The sequence below is a fragment of the Corvus kubaryi genome, unplaced genomic scaffold, assembly GCF_017639235.1.
Source record: "Corvus kubaryi isolate FWS band 111438036 unplaced genomic scaffold, C.kubaryi_AGA036_p1.0 137, whole genome shotgun sequence".
Taxonomy (NCBI): Eukaryota; Metazoa; Chordata; class Aves; order Passeriformes; family Corvidae; genus Corvus; species Corvus kubaryi.
The window spans coordinates 28,668,791-28,685,831 of NW_024580671.1; the positions used below are offsets into that span (position 1 = coordinate 28,668,791).

The following is a 17,041-nucleotide window of genomic DNA, read 5'->3' on the forward strand; positions in this document are numbered from 1 at the left end:
CCAGTGAGACTGAGATGAAAAGGAACAGATGAGCCATAACTTTTTAAACCACCAGCTCTGTGTCACAAGCAAATGTCAAACTTCATCCTCTATTATTTGCTCTTTATTGGCCTTTTAGAATGAGTAAGAATGACAGTAGAAAAGGGAGAGCTTGAGAGTGTAAAATAATACCTTGTGAGCTAAAGGTATTTTAAAAGTTACCGCATTCAATTACATGTATCAGTTCCAATTGTAACCAAAAGAATTTCAATGATAAACCAGAAAAATCAGGTACCTAGAGATGCCTAACATTACTGACTCAGTAGACAAGACAATAGCTTCCTGTGACAGTATCTGTCACCAGACCTAGTAGTCCAGCAGACCTACCCATGCAGAGAACCAGAGACTGTTAAGGGGCTAAAATGGACCTTAAAGATCATCTAGTCCCAACCCCTCTTTGGTAGTAGGGACACCTCCCACTATACCAGACTGCTCAAGGCCTCATTCAGCCTGGATTTGAACACTGCCAGCATTGGGGCATCCACAACCTCATTGGGCAACCTGTTTCAGTGTCTCATCACCTTCACAGTGAAAAATTTCATCCTAATATAACCTAAATTTCCCCTTTTTCAATCTGTACTCATTACACCTTGCTCTATCACTACAGTTCCTGATAACGTGTCCCCCTCCGCCTTCCCTGTAAGCCCCATTCTGATCGTGGAAGGTTATGAGGTCTCCACACAACCTTCTCTTCTCCAGGCTGAACAGAAGCATCAAGAATTCATAGACAGCTGCGCTGACTATGCACATACAGATCATTTATACTGTCCAAAGTGGCTTGACAATTCTGGAGGCATTCACTTTGCAGAACACACACTACTCTGCAGCACACAGACATGGCTGAAATATCCCTGGACATTCTAGTGGTGTAAGTCAAGAGGCAGGCAGACTTAGGAGGATTTATGCAGCCTGGCCACAGAAAAGGAACACACAAGAAGGACAGATAAACTTCTATGACTGTTGACAGCTTTGTTTTCCAAAAGCCCTCCCACCTCCTTGCTTGTCACATGACAAACTTACATTATGATGATGACATCCTGTTGTTCCCATTGAGGTCCTTCACTCATTACCATGCCAGGATGGCAGCTCACAACTAACCCAATATTCTGAACTGTGCAGAAAAGTAATTCACAAAGTGTCTTCCTTTTGTCTCCCCATTGCCTAAGAATCCCCTGGCCTCCAACCATGGGGACACTGGTGATGGGATTCAAATCCACAGCCCAAACTGTCAAACTGTGCACCAACCTCTCAGGCAGTTTTTTGCATCTGGCACAGTGCACAACCAAGCATCCAAGAATTGCAGAATAATATGAAAAAAAAGAAAGTGCAGCTCAGTGAGAAAGCTCACACAGGTTCTGGCTCCTGCTCCACTCCCAACTGTGTTCATACACTTTTTCCAGCGTGTGAGAAGTATAAAAACAGAACAAAGGGTACCCCCTCATAACAAGGGGTTTCTTGCTCATTGTCTCTTTGGCCTCATGTATCACACATTCTTTGCAGTGTGAGGGCCAGCTTTATGGATGATCTACAATTCCCAGAGTCTGGTGATTTGGGTGTAGCCCTGAGAAACAGGAGCTTGTGGGTTCAAATAGCCACTGGCTGAGGTGAGCCAAAACAAAAGAAAAAGAGAAAACCAAATAACCCCCTCCTCCCAAAAACCAGATTCCATATCCTTGACTGCCAAGAAGCAGAAAAGTGTACTAGCCACCTTGGCTGAGAAGTGCTGACCTCGCTCTCCCCTTTCCCACTTCAGAACTTGGATAACACTTCAAGAAGAGCCTGGGCTAAACCCTAGACTCCCTTATGTGAGGACCACACAGTGTGTCTCTGCTGAAACAATTAGGTCTGCACTCCAAAACAGAGGCCCTGGCTTAAGATAGTTTAAGGAGCTAAATGTTACTTAAAAGTAGATTTCTCCAAGACTTCGTACACCTGACATCCAATTTAATGCGGATTAAGAAAAAGCTTAGCTAGAGACAACCATACTTCCATCTTCCTTCATGAAACAAAAAAAGCACTGAAGTGGTGTTTATTATGACTGAACACTGTTCATGATCCATGACTGGTGAGATAATTTCCATCCTGGCTATCACATTTTGCACGTGGAGATGTAAGTCACTTCTGCTGAAGCCTGCATCCCATGCTGATGTGCCAAGTTAAAATAAGAAAATACTAGTGGTTTACCTTTATATAATGATCCTTTGAACCAGTGACAATAAGATCTTGTCCATTAGAAATTTGATCAACAGTAAGGCACATAACAGGACCCTGGTGACCAGTTAGCTTTCCTGTAGACTGAAATCTTCAAGGATATGAGAAGAAATGAGGATTTGTTAATTTTTCATATATCCAGTACAGTCCATAGCACAGTTTCTGACAGAATGGATGTTTTTATTTTCCCTATGTCTTCAGTACTCATCCTCTGGTTTACCTATACTCTATTGTTCATATCCATGGAAAAATATTAAATCTATGTTAAATACAACAAAACCCTGCTATTTATGCAAAATAAGAATTAAAACATTTAAAAGTAAAGATGAATCAGTCCCCTTATAAGTATTTTCTGTATTTTGAATGCACTCTTTGGGAGCAGATTCTATTTGGAAAAGTGTAATTATAGTGCAGCTATCATAATCCCATATTATATTACATTACTTCCATTGGCTTCCATCATCTCATCAACAATTACTAGTCAGGATTCCCATACTCACCTTACAAGAGTGTGTTTTGTAGTGCCTGTCAAACAAAACCTTGTGTTTTTCCAGTCATTTTTACTGAAATGATTCACCACAACCTTAACACATGAGAAAATCATTATGTCAGTAACCACCACAGATGGATTAGCTGATCCGTAACTTGACGATATTTTGCCCAGGTTATAGACACTACCATAAAGAAGAAACACTTCACCGACTGTTTCATATGCACAACTTTGCTGCCTATGCACATGTAACCACCTAAAGAACATTCTCTTCTGCTGGTGTTCAGTACCTTTTCAGGTCCCACATCCTCACTGAGTTTCCAGCAGCTGCATAGAGGAATGTGCCAGTTGGATTTAGTGCAATTTGATTGATCTGGTTCTCTCCAGCTGGGATAGCAACTGTTCTGTTAGTACTTCCTGAACATGCATCAGCAGGCATAGCCTGGCCTGAAGACCTGAGTACAGAGAAGAAGAAAGAAAAAAAAGGAAAAGATCCAAATTCTACAGTTTGCCATACTTTGTATACTGTCTAAAAACAAACCTATTTCACTGAGCAAAAAAGGCTATAAGCCAATTACAAATACTGAACATCTGATAAAACTCTATATGCAAATTGTTTTGTGCTCCCATATATTACTGGTGCCCCATACTGACTTAGCCTGAACATGCAAAGAAAGCTTCCATTCCCAACAGTGTACTTATATTACACTGCAGTATTAAATTAAATATAATAAAATATATCTGAAACTAAGACTCATTTGAACTCTTGGCATCTGAGGTTCAGCATACTCACGTCAGTGTTCGAATGCACTTTGCAGAATCTCTGATGTCCCACACTTTGATATAGGATGTTGAGACTGTGAAGACCAGGCTAGTGTAGTTGCAGTATTTAATAGAAACAACATTATTTGGATGACCCCCTAAAGACATAATCTCTTGTCCAGTTACCAGATTCCAGACTTTACAGGTACGATCTAAATAAAGACAAACAAAAAGGGGAAAAATATTAACAATAACAATAAAAAAAATCTCAGAAAAATCTCATGTTTTTCCTAAACTCAGTTATTTAAAAAAAAAAAGTACATGCATTCAATTGCACTCATACATTTTCCTCCATTTCTGTAGACACCACAGAAAAACAGCTAAATTAAGTAGGTCTTAAAAAATACACACAGGCATCCATCTATCATCATCAAAACTAAGCAAGAGTTATCATTAAATGTGCATTCGAGATCTGCATACTAGCTCCCAAAGTATTTTAAAAGGATAAAAATCTCAAGGGAAGTGAAAATACAGACAATTTAGAGGCTGTAAAGTGTGGGTGATGATAGATGATGAGAAGAATCCAATTTTTAATTCAAAACTTCATTATCAAAAACATAGTTCAGAATGAGTTTTGAGGCTTAGTATGGCCAAGTTCCGACAACCACAACAAAACTACAAAGGTGAGAAGTGATCCAAACTCTTCAGTGTATTGGGGGCCTCTGAAAACCCCAGCATAGCATGCTTTAGTCACTGTTTTGATTCTGTAGCAAAGGAATTTAAATACTGCAACCTTTTATGTGTTAAAACCCCAAATGCATAGAAGTTTTCAAGAAATCTGCAACACTATTGGCAAGAACAGGAAACTCTCCTTGCTGCACCATGTCTGTATCACTCCATATACTTCAGACATATATTTATACTGAAATAAGTACTGGAAGGATGAAGAGAAAGCTTCATGTATAGACCCTAGTTATGATAGCATAAAGGTAAGTATACCAAGACCTGTCTGCCACTTTAAAACACCAACTTCCAAGGTAAAAGATCTGCAATAAACATGAGAACTTATTGACGTTTTTGAATTTAGCTGCAAGTATTATCTGATGTCAGCGAGCTGAGACTTTCTGCTTCAGCAACCATTTCCAAAAGATTTAACCTTATTTAATTAAACAACTTCTCTTGAATAGAACTGTACTCGGTAAACTCCCCTCCAAAAATATATACAAGAAAGATTCTCCCATAAGTTTGGGAAGCTAGGATATGACTTGAAAAAAGTAAATATTTGGAGTAACTGCAAACATCCATCTGTTAAAAAAAATTTAAAATTACCAAAGCAAAACTTTAGAACACAAATCTAGATGTAAAATAAAATTTTTAAGTCTCCTTTTTTCCCTCACATAGCCACTAAATTCAAAATTTCAATAGAAATCAACTAAGTAACATTTACAAAATCTAATTCAATGTCCTTTTTTGCCATTGTATACACTTGCACAAATGTTGAAATGTTGGCTTAAAACTTGCAAGATAAAAAGTTTGCCAACTCGCTCAAAGTGTGTGCTTTGGTATTTTTAACAGTCAGGTAGTAGAATAGCCACAGAAACCACACCTGAATACTAGCAGTGCAAGACTGCCATCTAATGGGGTTATCTACTCTGCTAATATGGGGATAAAAGGGATGTCCTGAAATTTCAAGGTTTATACATTATGTGAATTAGTGAAAAGGAGAATCTCCCCGTCACCAGGTGTTAACTTCTTCCCAGCCACACTAGTTCATTTTAGCTTTGATACTTTATAGAAAAAAAAAAGAGTCTGCCATAGTTTCAGCTGCATAACTAAGAATATAACAAGCCCTTTACCATAAGTGCTTTATGTGAAACGGCCCAGAGAAAAAGCACAACATACAAAATTCACTTTTTGAGGAATATTAAAATGGGTGTTTGTGAAAAGTAACCATTGAGGTCTGGTGGTGTTATCTTCAAGCCAAACTGAGCAATTAAAATGGAAATTCCCTACAGACAGGAGGAAAATGTTTTCTTCAAAACACTGCTTCTACCACTTTGAAAAGTTCATAGAGTGACCACACCATCCAGTAAGGAATTTAGTGACTACTAAAATTTCAGGCCCTCCCACAACAGCCATACAGTTCTTTTAACAACAAAGGATAGGCAGCAAGATGAAGAAGATAGCTCAAAGAACCAACTATGGCATGAAGGGCATTCAAACTGTGCAGTAGAGCCAGAAATGTGCCAATTCCCCCCTCCATCCTCACACTGAAACTATCACTATACATTGCATATCATGTGTGTACATGCTACCACGACTGAATATCACTCAACAAACGTTAATGTTACTGCTTTTTGTGGTTTTCCACTACAAATAAACAGCCTATATAAATGCTACAAATACTACACATTGGAGTTAGAAACTTGTAGATAATTACTGTAAATCCTTCTTCAGCTTATGTTGAGAAATGGACCCTTACAATTTTCCTCTGTATTTACAGCACTAAGCACAAATTGAGAATTTCACAACACCCTGAGTTGTCAAAGCAGCCTCTGTAGGCAGCAGAGGTGCACAGAGCTTGCCCAACCTTTAGATCCAGTGAAGAGAAGATCATCAGTTGCATCAACACAAAGCACAGCCTTAGTATGTCCCTCAGCTGTATAGATACACTGAAGGGGGGACGATCGGATGCATTTTGATGCAGGAAATGGGTTAATTATCCCCCTAAAGAAAAGAAAAAGAATGTGAGTTGGGCATAGTAATAGACACGGATAAAATTAACTTACTTGCACACAGGGAAAAAAAAATTAACCTAGTGTTCTTACATGTGAGGGCAGAATAGCTGAATGCCTTTCATAAACTGTGCCAGAATTTCTATTTAGCCTCAACACCTGTCAACTCTGGACTATCAGTTAAAGGAAATCACATACAAAAACAAATAAATGAAAAGACAACAAGATGCTAAATGCTGGGTACATGGCAAAGTCTGCATAATGCTGAAAAAACAGGACACTTAAAGCTTCTGGATGCCCAAGATCTAAACAGCACAATCTGAAAAATGGAGCAAATGTAATGTACACTGCCAATTCCAAACTCAGCATGCATTTCACATCATCTGCATTCTATGGGAAGACACAGAGAACTGCTGTTAACATCTGTGCCTGAAGAAGGTTCCCACTGCACCCTGTACCCAACAACACATTCATGTACAAATAGACAAAAGGGAGGATGACTGGAATGCTGACACTCCAGACGAACCTTCCTGGGCACTTTCAGCTAGTTCTGTGGTGATGCCAAAAGACTTAACTCAGCCTGAAAAAAACCCTTCACAATTCATTACCAACCAAAAATTACTAGCAGTCTAAAATCCCACGCATACAACCGCACACACACGGACCCCTTTAATTTCTGGGAAGTGTAGAAAAGCCTCAAGGTAATGCCCAAACCATGCAACACTGCTGTGACCCAGCCAGCTTGCAGTTAAGACTCACTGTCATGCTCTCTTGGGGATCACACACATAACTGTGAGGAAAAGGAACTAAACCATAGCCCTATCTCACGAAAACAACACAACAAAACAAAACAAAGTGTCAGACACAATGTAAAGATTTTGTAATATTGTCCAGAAATTTGCTATGTAAAGAAAAATGTCCTTCATGATACAAGCTAACTTTGTGATAACTGGTTGGTTTATCTAGTAGATTAAAATTATGATTTTAAACATTTTTACAGCTCAGGACATCTTCACTCATATAATTCATTACTCCTCAGCAATCCTTCTACAGATTTTACTAGTATTAATAGTGCCCTAAATTGTGTAACGTTATCTTCCTCATTTTGGAAAGGCATTCACATTTCATCTGCACCATTTTATATTTTCAAGAAAACAGAACAATTTGCTTTTTAATTAATTTAGATCTCTCTGCTTTTGTTTTCTAGTATCACACTAAACTAACACTGTTTTCTCTGTAGTATTCCCTAGTGGATCATGCTGCCTCTGAACTGAGTTATTCCTCGTGCTGTTCTCATCCACTCACTTCCATGACAAGCCACATAAAATACATGTCCTGGAGCTATTTATCTACCTAGGTACAGTGTTCTAAAGTCTACAGACAAAGAATGCTACAACTGCTACAGTGACCAGACAAAGCCACCATCACATTATTAGCAGTTCTTTGACTGCCCTTCTCTTGATAAACTAATTTTTCACTGAGTACTAAAGTCCTAATCCACTGGGACACGAGTGGGGGCATTTCTTTCATCTCTTAAGCCACTGTGCATTCTGTCAGAAGGACATAATAAAAAACCACTCATTTTTATTTACACTAGGATTTCATTTTTAGTGATCGAAGCACGTAATGGAAAAAGAAAAATAAAAATAAGGAGAGAAGCAGATAAAACATAAGAAAATGTCTGCTCTTCTTTTTTTTGAAGAAAACAAAGAGAGAAACAATGTGTCTAAGAAAATGTTTACACCATACTTCAGCTATAATCAAAACACCTGACATGCTCAACAATGATAAAAAACCACCCTAAAAAAGGAGAGGGGGTGACATGCTTGACCAACATCTCAGATATTTAATGTTCTGGCAAAAGCAAGAGAAACAATGCACAGGTATCAAGAAAAATCATGCAGCAAAATGAAATTTCTTAAGAACTGGAATAACTTTGGTGAGAGATGCCAAGAAAACAGAAAAGAGAAAGAGAGAGTACCTTTGTACCTCCGACAGAGAGGAATCACTTTCATCAGACCTACAATCAACAGTGGTGGAATTGTGAGGAGAAAGAATATAGGTATCAGCAAAGAAACGCCTCCATATGAGAAGAACAAACAACAGCACGGCCAACTCAGAAAAGCAATGCAAATCCACATACAGTATGCAGCATTGCTTAAACCCATGATGACATGGGGGGGTAGGGGCAAAGAATAATTATCTCGGCAGTAAGTTACAGTAGACTGTTTCAGGTCCAGAAGATGAGTAAGAGCAGCTGAGCCATTTCTTATTTCCCCAACATTTTCTTAGAGAAGTAAAGGCAAAAAATTAAAAGGGGAAGATGGATGCATAAGTAAACCTCCATAAGATAGTGCTTGTTGAGAATATCAAAAGAAAAAGAGCAGTCTGAATATCAGTGCCTGCTAAGTGTAGAAGAGACATGCAAAATGTTAGTCAGAGATATAAATGTTAAATATGATAGCCCACTCAAATAAAACCAGCAATTTGCAAGCCATCCTAAGTTCAAAATCCTTCACCTCTCATTCCGAAAAATGTTTAAAATTAAAAATCAAGAAAACATACAAGACAGCATTTCCCCAAGACATGATGATTTGCAGTACATCTTAAGATGTCCTTCATTTTCAACTTAAACAGATTCAGCAGTTTTTATTTTATTTCAAAGTCAGGTCAGAAAATGAAAAGGGTTAGGTGGGAGTTAGAAATAAGGAAGGTAAGCTAAGATAAAGAAGTCACAAGCACAGTTACTGAAAGCCTTGCAAGCCACTGCTTGGTATGTGTAGACCTCTGTAGACCTCTGAAAAAAAACATTTTATTCCAAAAAATAGTGTAAACAGACAACAGCAAATTCTTATCTTGCTAGAGTTAGAAATAAAGGTTTATTTTAAATCTGAGTTGCAGTTCATAAGCACTGCATTTGTATCAATGCTGAAACCTGCAACAGAGGTTCCAGTCAAGTGAAGTCCACTGCTATTTGGAGTAAGGCTCCTAAACAGATGCCTAGTGCGAGGAAAATCAGTTCTACTTCTTCTAAACAAGATATGAGTATCATCTACTCCTACAGATCACCTCCTAAGATCAGTCTGTTCAGTAATTTGGATAATCTCTAAACAACTGTGTTCTAGCCATTTCAATGTCCCCATCCTCCGAGCTGCTGTTGTGAGAGCTCTCCAAACAACACTGGAGCAACTGAGTAACTGTCAAAAGCACTATTTCCTAAATTATCACCTAAAATCTATTTTTGAGTGTAAACACATACACAAATACACAAACATCTAAGAATTCTACCATTCTTTTCTATTTTGGGTTTAAAACTACAAATACCAGACATAGCCTAGAAAACAGGAAACAAGGTTCAGCAGGAAATTTCTTTTCTTGAATTTTTACAGTGGTTCCATGGTAGTTTAAAATATTTCCTTTGAAAACTACACAAAAACATGAGAAATATCTCCTCCTGTCTTGCAGAAGGCCAAATTTCTACCAGATACTACACTGAATTCTTGAGCACACTTTGCATTTCCCTGGTTGGGGGCTGAGGCTTCCCTTTGTGACTTACTTATCCTGCTGAACTGATGTGTTTCCCTGAGAAACAGTAAGACGACTAAAAACATTCATTTCATTACGGGGCCGGCTTGGTGGGGAAGTAGGAGGTGACAGACTAGCCTCTGGGGCTCCAGAATCTGAGCTACAAAAAAAAAAGAACATCTTCTTTAACGGGTTACAAATGGTTAGAAAAGTTAAATGCAACATGTCTCAAATGTTAGATGCTCTTTTCTTAAGCCAATAATTAAGATTGTCATACTAGCTACAGATATCTCCCAGAGAAGGCAAAAAGCTCAAGGCTGCAGAGCGCGAGGTGGCACGATGTTCAAAGTTTAAGTGCTAAAAGTGAAAGCTCCAGGCAGAAAACACACACATGTAAAACAAAGAAATTCTTATAAAATTGAAGGCTCTTAGATATATTGATGACTTCAATTAAAAAAAAAAAAAAAAATTTCCAAATGCTCCAAAGGACATTTTCTCAGGGCTCTGCTCCTGAGTTAGTTTGTACAGAAAAACAATCTGGAAAAAAAACCCAAACAACCACACATAAGATGAGCAATGAATTTCAGCACTGACAACAATAAAAACTGTCCTGGAAGAAAAGAAATAGAAAAAAATACAGATTTATTTTTCAAGAAAATTCAAAGTTTAAGTTATGTCAGAGGAAATAAATTTAAAAGAATCTTACAGTTTTTGTTCTTTTGTCTTTGTCTTTTCCATTGTTTTCTCATAGGCTTTTCTCTTTGCTAAAGGTGAAGGCTCAGGTATCTTCTTCTCTGGAAGAGATGGTTGTCTCGAACTAAAACAAGAGCAATCATTATCTCACTCTAAGGCCCTTCACAGAACTTGCTTTTCTTACATTACCTGCCATTCTCCCAGTATGATTTCCAATTTTAGAACATACTTTAATACATTATTGTGTCTCTTGAATGTAAGAATTATAAACTTGTTCTCACACTTGAATATAAAAATATACCAAGTTATTAACATTCACAGTTCATCAACATATAGAGTCAGATACTCAATATGTAAAGGAGATTTACTAATTCAATAATAAAAGAGACTCACTAAAAGAAATAGAGTGGAGTATGCATCCCAAATTAAGATCATGGAAATTCTGAAACTTCAGATTCCACATCTGCATCTACAATATACCATTTACAGACAAGAAGAACAGAGAAATCACAATGATTCTTATACACGAATGAAACTTTGCAGTAACATATTCATGTTACAATATAAAATTCGAAATAAGGAAGTGAGAAAAAGTACTTCCCATTGACAACCTGACTATTATAACATGGCTTCTCTTTACCCCCACTTCCCTTCTCCCTTGCTTTCCATCCCTCATTTGTCTCTTCTGTTCTTGCTCTGAAATAATTCCAATTCACAGTCACTGTGGTCTTTCTCCCAACCTTTAACTCCCCACTAAAATCAGCAAAACTATCAAGAGGACAATATTAAAGCTGATACCCAAATATTACCATTTCACCAGCCAGACAAAAGAAAAAAAGAAAAGAATCTGAATGGTCTCCATGCTTTTGAACTCTCATTTCTCACTAGTTGAGCAATCACAATAGCAATATTTGCTTTGTTTTTTCCTATTTCTGTGTATTTAGAAGGGGTTTTTTTTTTCCTATGAATATGAAATACTCACTAAAAGCAAGAAAGCAGAATCTAAAAGTGCAGTTGCTCCACACAACTCCATTAAGCAGATTAAGTTCAGTTGGCAGGCCACCTGCCTGACATGGTTACTAGCATCAGTCTCAGAGCTCTACAGGTTCTGAATGTGCATAGCTCCAACTTCTCTACATGTTTCCCTTGAGAGAAGTCTGTGTTATACAAAATCCACCTCAAGACTGGAATGCAGAATAGCATTATTTAACATGGACAGCACAACCAAGAACAGCTACTTAACTCAAGTACATGAGACTGTCTCAAGTCATCACAAACCCTACTGGAATGTGTGGGACCCTGTAGGACCTAGTGCCAAGAACTGCCTGTCAGCCCTAGAGCTCCCCAGGGGTCTTCAAGACACAGGAAAAGGAGGACAACCTGCCTGGTTTTGCACAGAAGCCTAGCAGTTAAGTTATAAAAAAAGGGGGAGAAAGTGGGTCCAATTCCCTCCTCAAGGCCAGAGCACACATTTCTACGTAGGGCTGCTTTACCTCTAAGCATACTGTGCATAGGACACAGAAAAGGTGGAACAGGACACACTCCCTTCCCCCTCTTTATGCTGGACCAGTATGCATTTAGGAATGCAAAAATCCTGAGGTCACAAGGCAAGTTCTATGAATCAGGCTGACAGGTCTTCCAGCAAGATGACGAACAGTTTACAGTGTCTACTGCCAGGGTTGCTTATGTGTCCACTGAGCAGATACTCAATTAAATAAACCAAACCAGAAACTAGAACCCAAGCTCCTCTGCCTCACACTGGCATCCTGCATACTCAGACACAGAGCCAACTTTCGCTTGTTCACTCTCTATCTGCCCCTTGAGTCCTCTATCTTTGACTCCACAGTGGAACATCCTCAGAAGAGGGTGTAAAGAGCATCATCATTTTCTGAATTCTTTTTGAAAGCCTGGGAATGCAGGTATTATAAAAATGCAGTTGTCTTGCTGGAATGAACTTCCTAAGCACAGGTGTAAAAACCAGGTGCATGATGTCAATGACCTGACAGAAAAGGAGCAGGACACGTACCTACTTCCAGGTTTCCAGAGCCCTTTTACATTTGCCAGGACATCAGATATCTGAACAGAGCTGACACAAGTCCTACAGAAGACAACTATACTCTGCAAAAGCTGCTGTAGATGAGTTGAGCATATCAAAGGACAACAGCACTAACCATCTTTGTAAACAGAATTCCAATCAAATTAACTGTTGGTCACATGCATTTAGGTACCTCCCTAAGTAGCAGAATCACACAATGGTCTGGATTGGAAGGGACCTTAAAGACCATCTAGTTCCAACCCCCATCCCTTGGGCAGGAACACATTCCACTACACCAGGTTGCTCTAAGCCCCATCCAACCTGGCCTTGAACCCTTCCACGAATGGAACATCCACAGCTCCTCTGGGTAACCTGTTCCAGTGTTTCACTCTCTCAGTGAAGAATTTCTTCCCAATATCTAATGTACACCTACAGTGTTTCAGTTTGAAGCCATTACCTCTAATCCTATCAACATACACCCTTGTAAAAAGTCCCTCTCCAAGGACCACGGAATCACCACAGACCTGAGGGGGTTCCAGAGTGGAGCAATTTGTGCATATGCAGACACCTAAACATATAATTAATTTCTGTCACTTCAAGAATCTGTATTTTGGATCACTGTTACAGCTTCTATATCCCCGAATGTCACTTAAGCGGCACAAGGAGAAAACATTTATGGCAGGTAAGATCACAATCTGCTCCTGAATAATGTATTTTATTACAAGAGAGATGCTGGCACCACAGGTCCATAAGGGAAGGCCAGATGGCTCATAAAGACAAGCTTTCTTCAATTATGACCAGATAAACCAGCAAGTTTTGGAAAAACAACTACACTGCAGATTGATTGTGGGAATTTTTGATCACTTATCTATTAAAACATGGTCAATAACAATTCAATATGTGAGGCCTACTGCTGACTGAATTGATTTATTGACAGTGTGTAACTCTCAAATACTTGCAGAACACAGTTTTGGGAAAATCCTGTTTTGCCTTGTTGCTGACTCACTTTCATAAATTGATACATTCTAGAAGATGGAGTGAGGCAAAAGTTGGTATTACCTGAGTATTGGATGTCAGGTCATAACACTTGATGTTTTAGATCTTGAAGCTTCAAAAGTCACTATTCATCTCACGCTAACTGCTGAAACAAGTGCATTTTCTCCACCTATGCTCACCCTCAAGACCATTCTTTCCAAGCAGATTGTATTTGCACTGAAGCCATCAGCATGGGTTAATAATTGCTATCAGCAGTGTTTTACTGTTCAAGATTGCCACCTCAAGCACATGCCAGAAATACATAGTAAAAAATACGAATCGCAAATGCACATTAGGTAGAGACTGCTGTAAAAATATTATGTAAATAGGACAGATGAATATTAAAAGATGCTTAACTCCAGAACCTGTAATGTGAAAATAGCTGTGGGACACCGATTTCCACATCACTGAATGTGGGAAGTGCATTCAATTTACACATGAGCTTGTGCAACATAGCAGCTAGTACCTAAAAAGCCAAGAAAATGGTCTCTACCAGTGAATGGCTAATAACCAGTAGTGGTACTGGTAGATATAAAAAGAACAGCAAGAGCAAGTGAAAAGAAAAAAAGGGTGCATGTGAGAGACATCTGGTGGTCTCAAAGTAAAACCACAAAAATATTTTTAGTTCTGCTTAGAATCAAGAGATACTTTCATTTAGTAAAACCGTTCTGCAGGTAAGTGTAACCTGCAAACAGAAAGGATTTTTGAGGATTCATAATATCCAACATTTTCCTTTCAACTTTTCGTTTGCATACTCTGTTGCTGCAGAGACTCCTTCATTTTAAGCATGGTCCATACAAGACAACTCACAGAAAGATTCTTCCTAATAATTAGGACCATATACAAATACCATGTTATATAAAGTTTTTGGGTTGTGTTTTGCTGGGGTTTTTTTTAATCTCTCTGCTGTTCTAAGCAGATTCTCACTACCTCCCTAGAATGTGCATTTCCCATAGCACTAATACAGCAAACTATTCAAGGTATTAGAAGGGTTTTTCCCTCTACATAGAACATGGCTACAACAACTTTAACAAAGCAACTTAACAGAACTTACATCTTCAGTAAGAACCACAGTACTTACAACTCTGCATTTATGCTTTCTAGAGTGATGATGGTAGAAAGGAAGGGGCTTTGTCAGTATTATTTAGTAAGCTTCAAGTATATCAACCTTGTTTGTAAAGTTAAAATAATAGATTACAAGAAACTGGCAACATGCATATTTTAAAAGCAAAGGATAATTAGTACAGCATGGCCAAACTTACATGCTGCCTATCTTAGAAGGTAAGCCAGATGGTGGGGGTATAAACTCTCTGTCCCTAGCAGAAGTATCATGTGTGTCAGCAGCTACCCCACTTTCTTGGGTTTCTGCAAGTGATGCGATAGAGCCAGCCAAGGCAGAGCCTGCAGCACTACTGTCAGAGACTAGGTCACTGTTGGCTGCATACAGCAATTCCATCTGGGTGGTGGTCCTCCGGCGGGCCTGGAGACAGACAGAAACCAAACTGCCACTTAAACATGCAATGGTACGTGTCAAGAGTCCTACACTCAAGATTATCGTTAGCTGGCAATTAGCATCCCCCTCAATCACTTGGCAACTGCCTCTGGAAACTAAATCAAAAAGCTCACCTCTGCTTTTGGGCAACGATTTTGGAGGAGGCAAGTCAAATTCAATGGCATGAAACACTGATTTGACAACTGGTTTCCAAGGATATCCTTTCAACCAGATGCCTGTCAATGCTACAGGAGTACAATATTACTCACCTATGGTTTAACCAAATGAAATAGTATAAAGCAGAGAGGAATAAAGCAAAATGTAAATTTAAATAGCTACAATTATACTGGTGTGACTTCTACCATCAATGCTTCTTCTCATGTACAAACTCTGCTTCTTACTTAAAGTCACTTCAAAAGCAGTCTAAGTCCACATGAATTAAGATTCATTTAGCATTTCAACAATTTGAAAACAACAGAAAAACTCACAAAGGAGATAAGCTTTGTGCAAATCAGTAATTTGTAAAAAATTGATCATATATGTTAGGTGGGATTATACTGTGAAATTAAGATGTGTTCCTTGGGGAAAGAAAGACCAATGGGGAAGACAAAGATCCAGTCTGAAAGGAGTCATTACAAAAATGACATGTTTATTTTATGGCATTTTCAGACCAAACTCACTTAGTTAAACAGCCCAAATAGCTGCACACCAAGGAATGTTACCAAATAATGTAACAGCCAACATAGATATTTTTGTCCAAAGCCAACTGCAGTTAGAAAACTGGAGGCCAAGCTTCTAAGTACTTTGCAAACTTGGCTTATGCTCCTGTGAGCACAGAAGTAAAATTGCAATCAGTGCACATTTCCAGTTCCCACTGCCATTAATATTAAACTACAGTCTGCCTAGATATATTCCTCCAATGTCAACTGTAATTAAGAGCCTGGAGGTCAAACTTTTATTTGTTTCATAAACTTCCTCAAATTTCTGTGACCACAGAATCAAATTGCAAACAATAAGCATATTCACAGTTCCCACTGGCAATAACATTGAACTGCAGCCTAATTAATATCAATCTGTGAAACTACACCAGTTTGGAGTGCAAGTAACTGGAAGAACACATCTCTCTCTGAAAATCTAATAACCACAAAATATTGAAAAAGTTATTTTTATCATCACTTCTTAGAGAGGAGTGTCACACAAAATCATATCGTACCAAAATCACATGAAGGGTACATCAGTGCACCTTCTGCATGTATTCATTCATTTATGTCTCTTGGGCAAAGCAAGAGCATTCTCCAGAAGGTATCATTAAATTATGAATTATTACAGAATCATAGAATCACTTAAAAGACATGTAGAAGAATTATCATCATCATTGTATGCCCTACCTTGCTTTTGGGTTTGACTTCACCACAAAGCTTCAAAAGATCTGAAGATAATGAACTAAAAGAAAAATTGCATCACAGTTAGAAAGAAAGCCATATTTTTTCCAGATGTGTATTTTTATTTTATTCTTCTTTCTACTGAAATCGTGGGCAAAGTATAATGAAACAATGTTAGAGGTATTTTCTAAAGGATACGTGATTCATTACAAAAGGAGGAAATGACAGTAATTTTTCTAGAATCAGTAGTACCAAAGATTTGCTTACCTTCCTTCTGTCCCAGGACTATGCAAAGGCGCATCCTCATCAGTACTATCTTCCAAATTTTCTAGAAAATTTCCAAAAGAATAACATTAGTCTGTCCCTCTACAACAGGATGTGAAGGCTTTAAATGCTATACAAAACAGCTCAGGCAATGTTGAATGTAGATGAACAGAGTACAAAAGACAGGGATTTTCAGAATATCTTGACTATTTTCTATCCAGCCCCCGCTGAATTTTCCCAGCACCTAAACTAATTTTTTTCATACAATCTAAATAAATCATACACTAGGCATACTGTGCCAAATGTGGTCCTCTATCTACTGTAGCAGAGCAACAGAGATGAAAGAAAAACAGAAATCCTAGAAGGAAATCTGTAACA

The 17,041-nt window shown here is 38.3% G+C and overlaps 1 protein-coding gene across 9 annotated transcripts in view; it reads right to left on the reverse strand.

Annotated features, from left to right (window-relative positions):
- The window catches only part of KIF21A (kinesin family member 21A), an 88,402-nt gene that overhangs the window by 7,729 nt on the left and 63,632 nt on the right, over window positions 1-17,041 (reverse strand). For 4 of the 9 annotated variants that reach the window (XM_042018298.1, XM_042018301.1, XM_042018299.1 and 1 more), the window contains 10 exons: window positions 16,667-16,727; window positions 16,406-16,460; window positions 14,788-15,005; window positions 10,469-10,579; window positions 9,794-9,922; window positions 8,219-8,257; window positions 6,093-6,229; window positions 3,534-3,714; window positions 3,031-3,195; window positions 2,224-2,341 (listed from right to left, as the gene is read on the reverse strand). In XM_042018298.1, the coding sequence (XP_041874232.1) occupies window positions 2,224-2,341; window positions 3,031-3,195; window positions 3,534-3,714; window positions 6,093-6,229; window positions 8,219-8,257; window positions 9,794-9,922; window positions 10,469-10,579; window positions 14,788-15,005; window positions 16,406-16,460; window positions 16,667-16,727 (1,214 nt within the window). The remainder of the gene's footprint in view (window positions 1-2,223; window positions 2,342-3,030; window positions 3,196-3,533; window positions 3,715-6,092; window positions 6,230-8,218; window positions 8,258-9,793; window positions 9,923-10,468; window positions 10,580-14,787; window positions 15,006-16,405; window positions 16,461-16,666; window positions 16,728-17,041) is intronic. The other 5 variants (XM_042018302.1, XM_042018300.1, XM_042018305.1 and 2 more) reach the window with 3 other exon arrangements.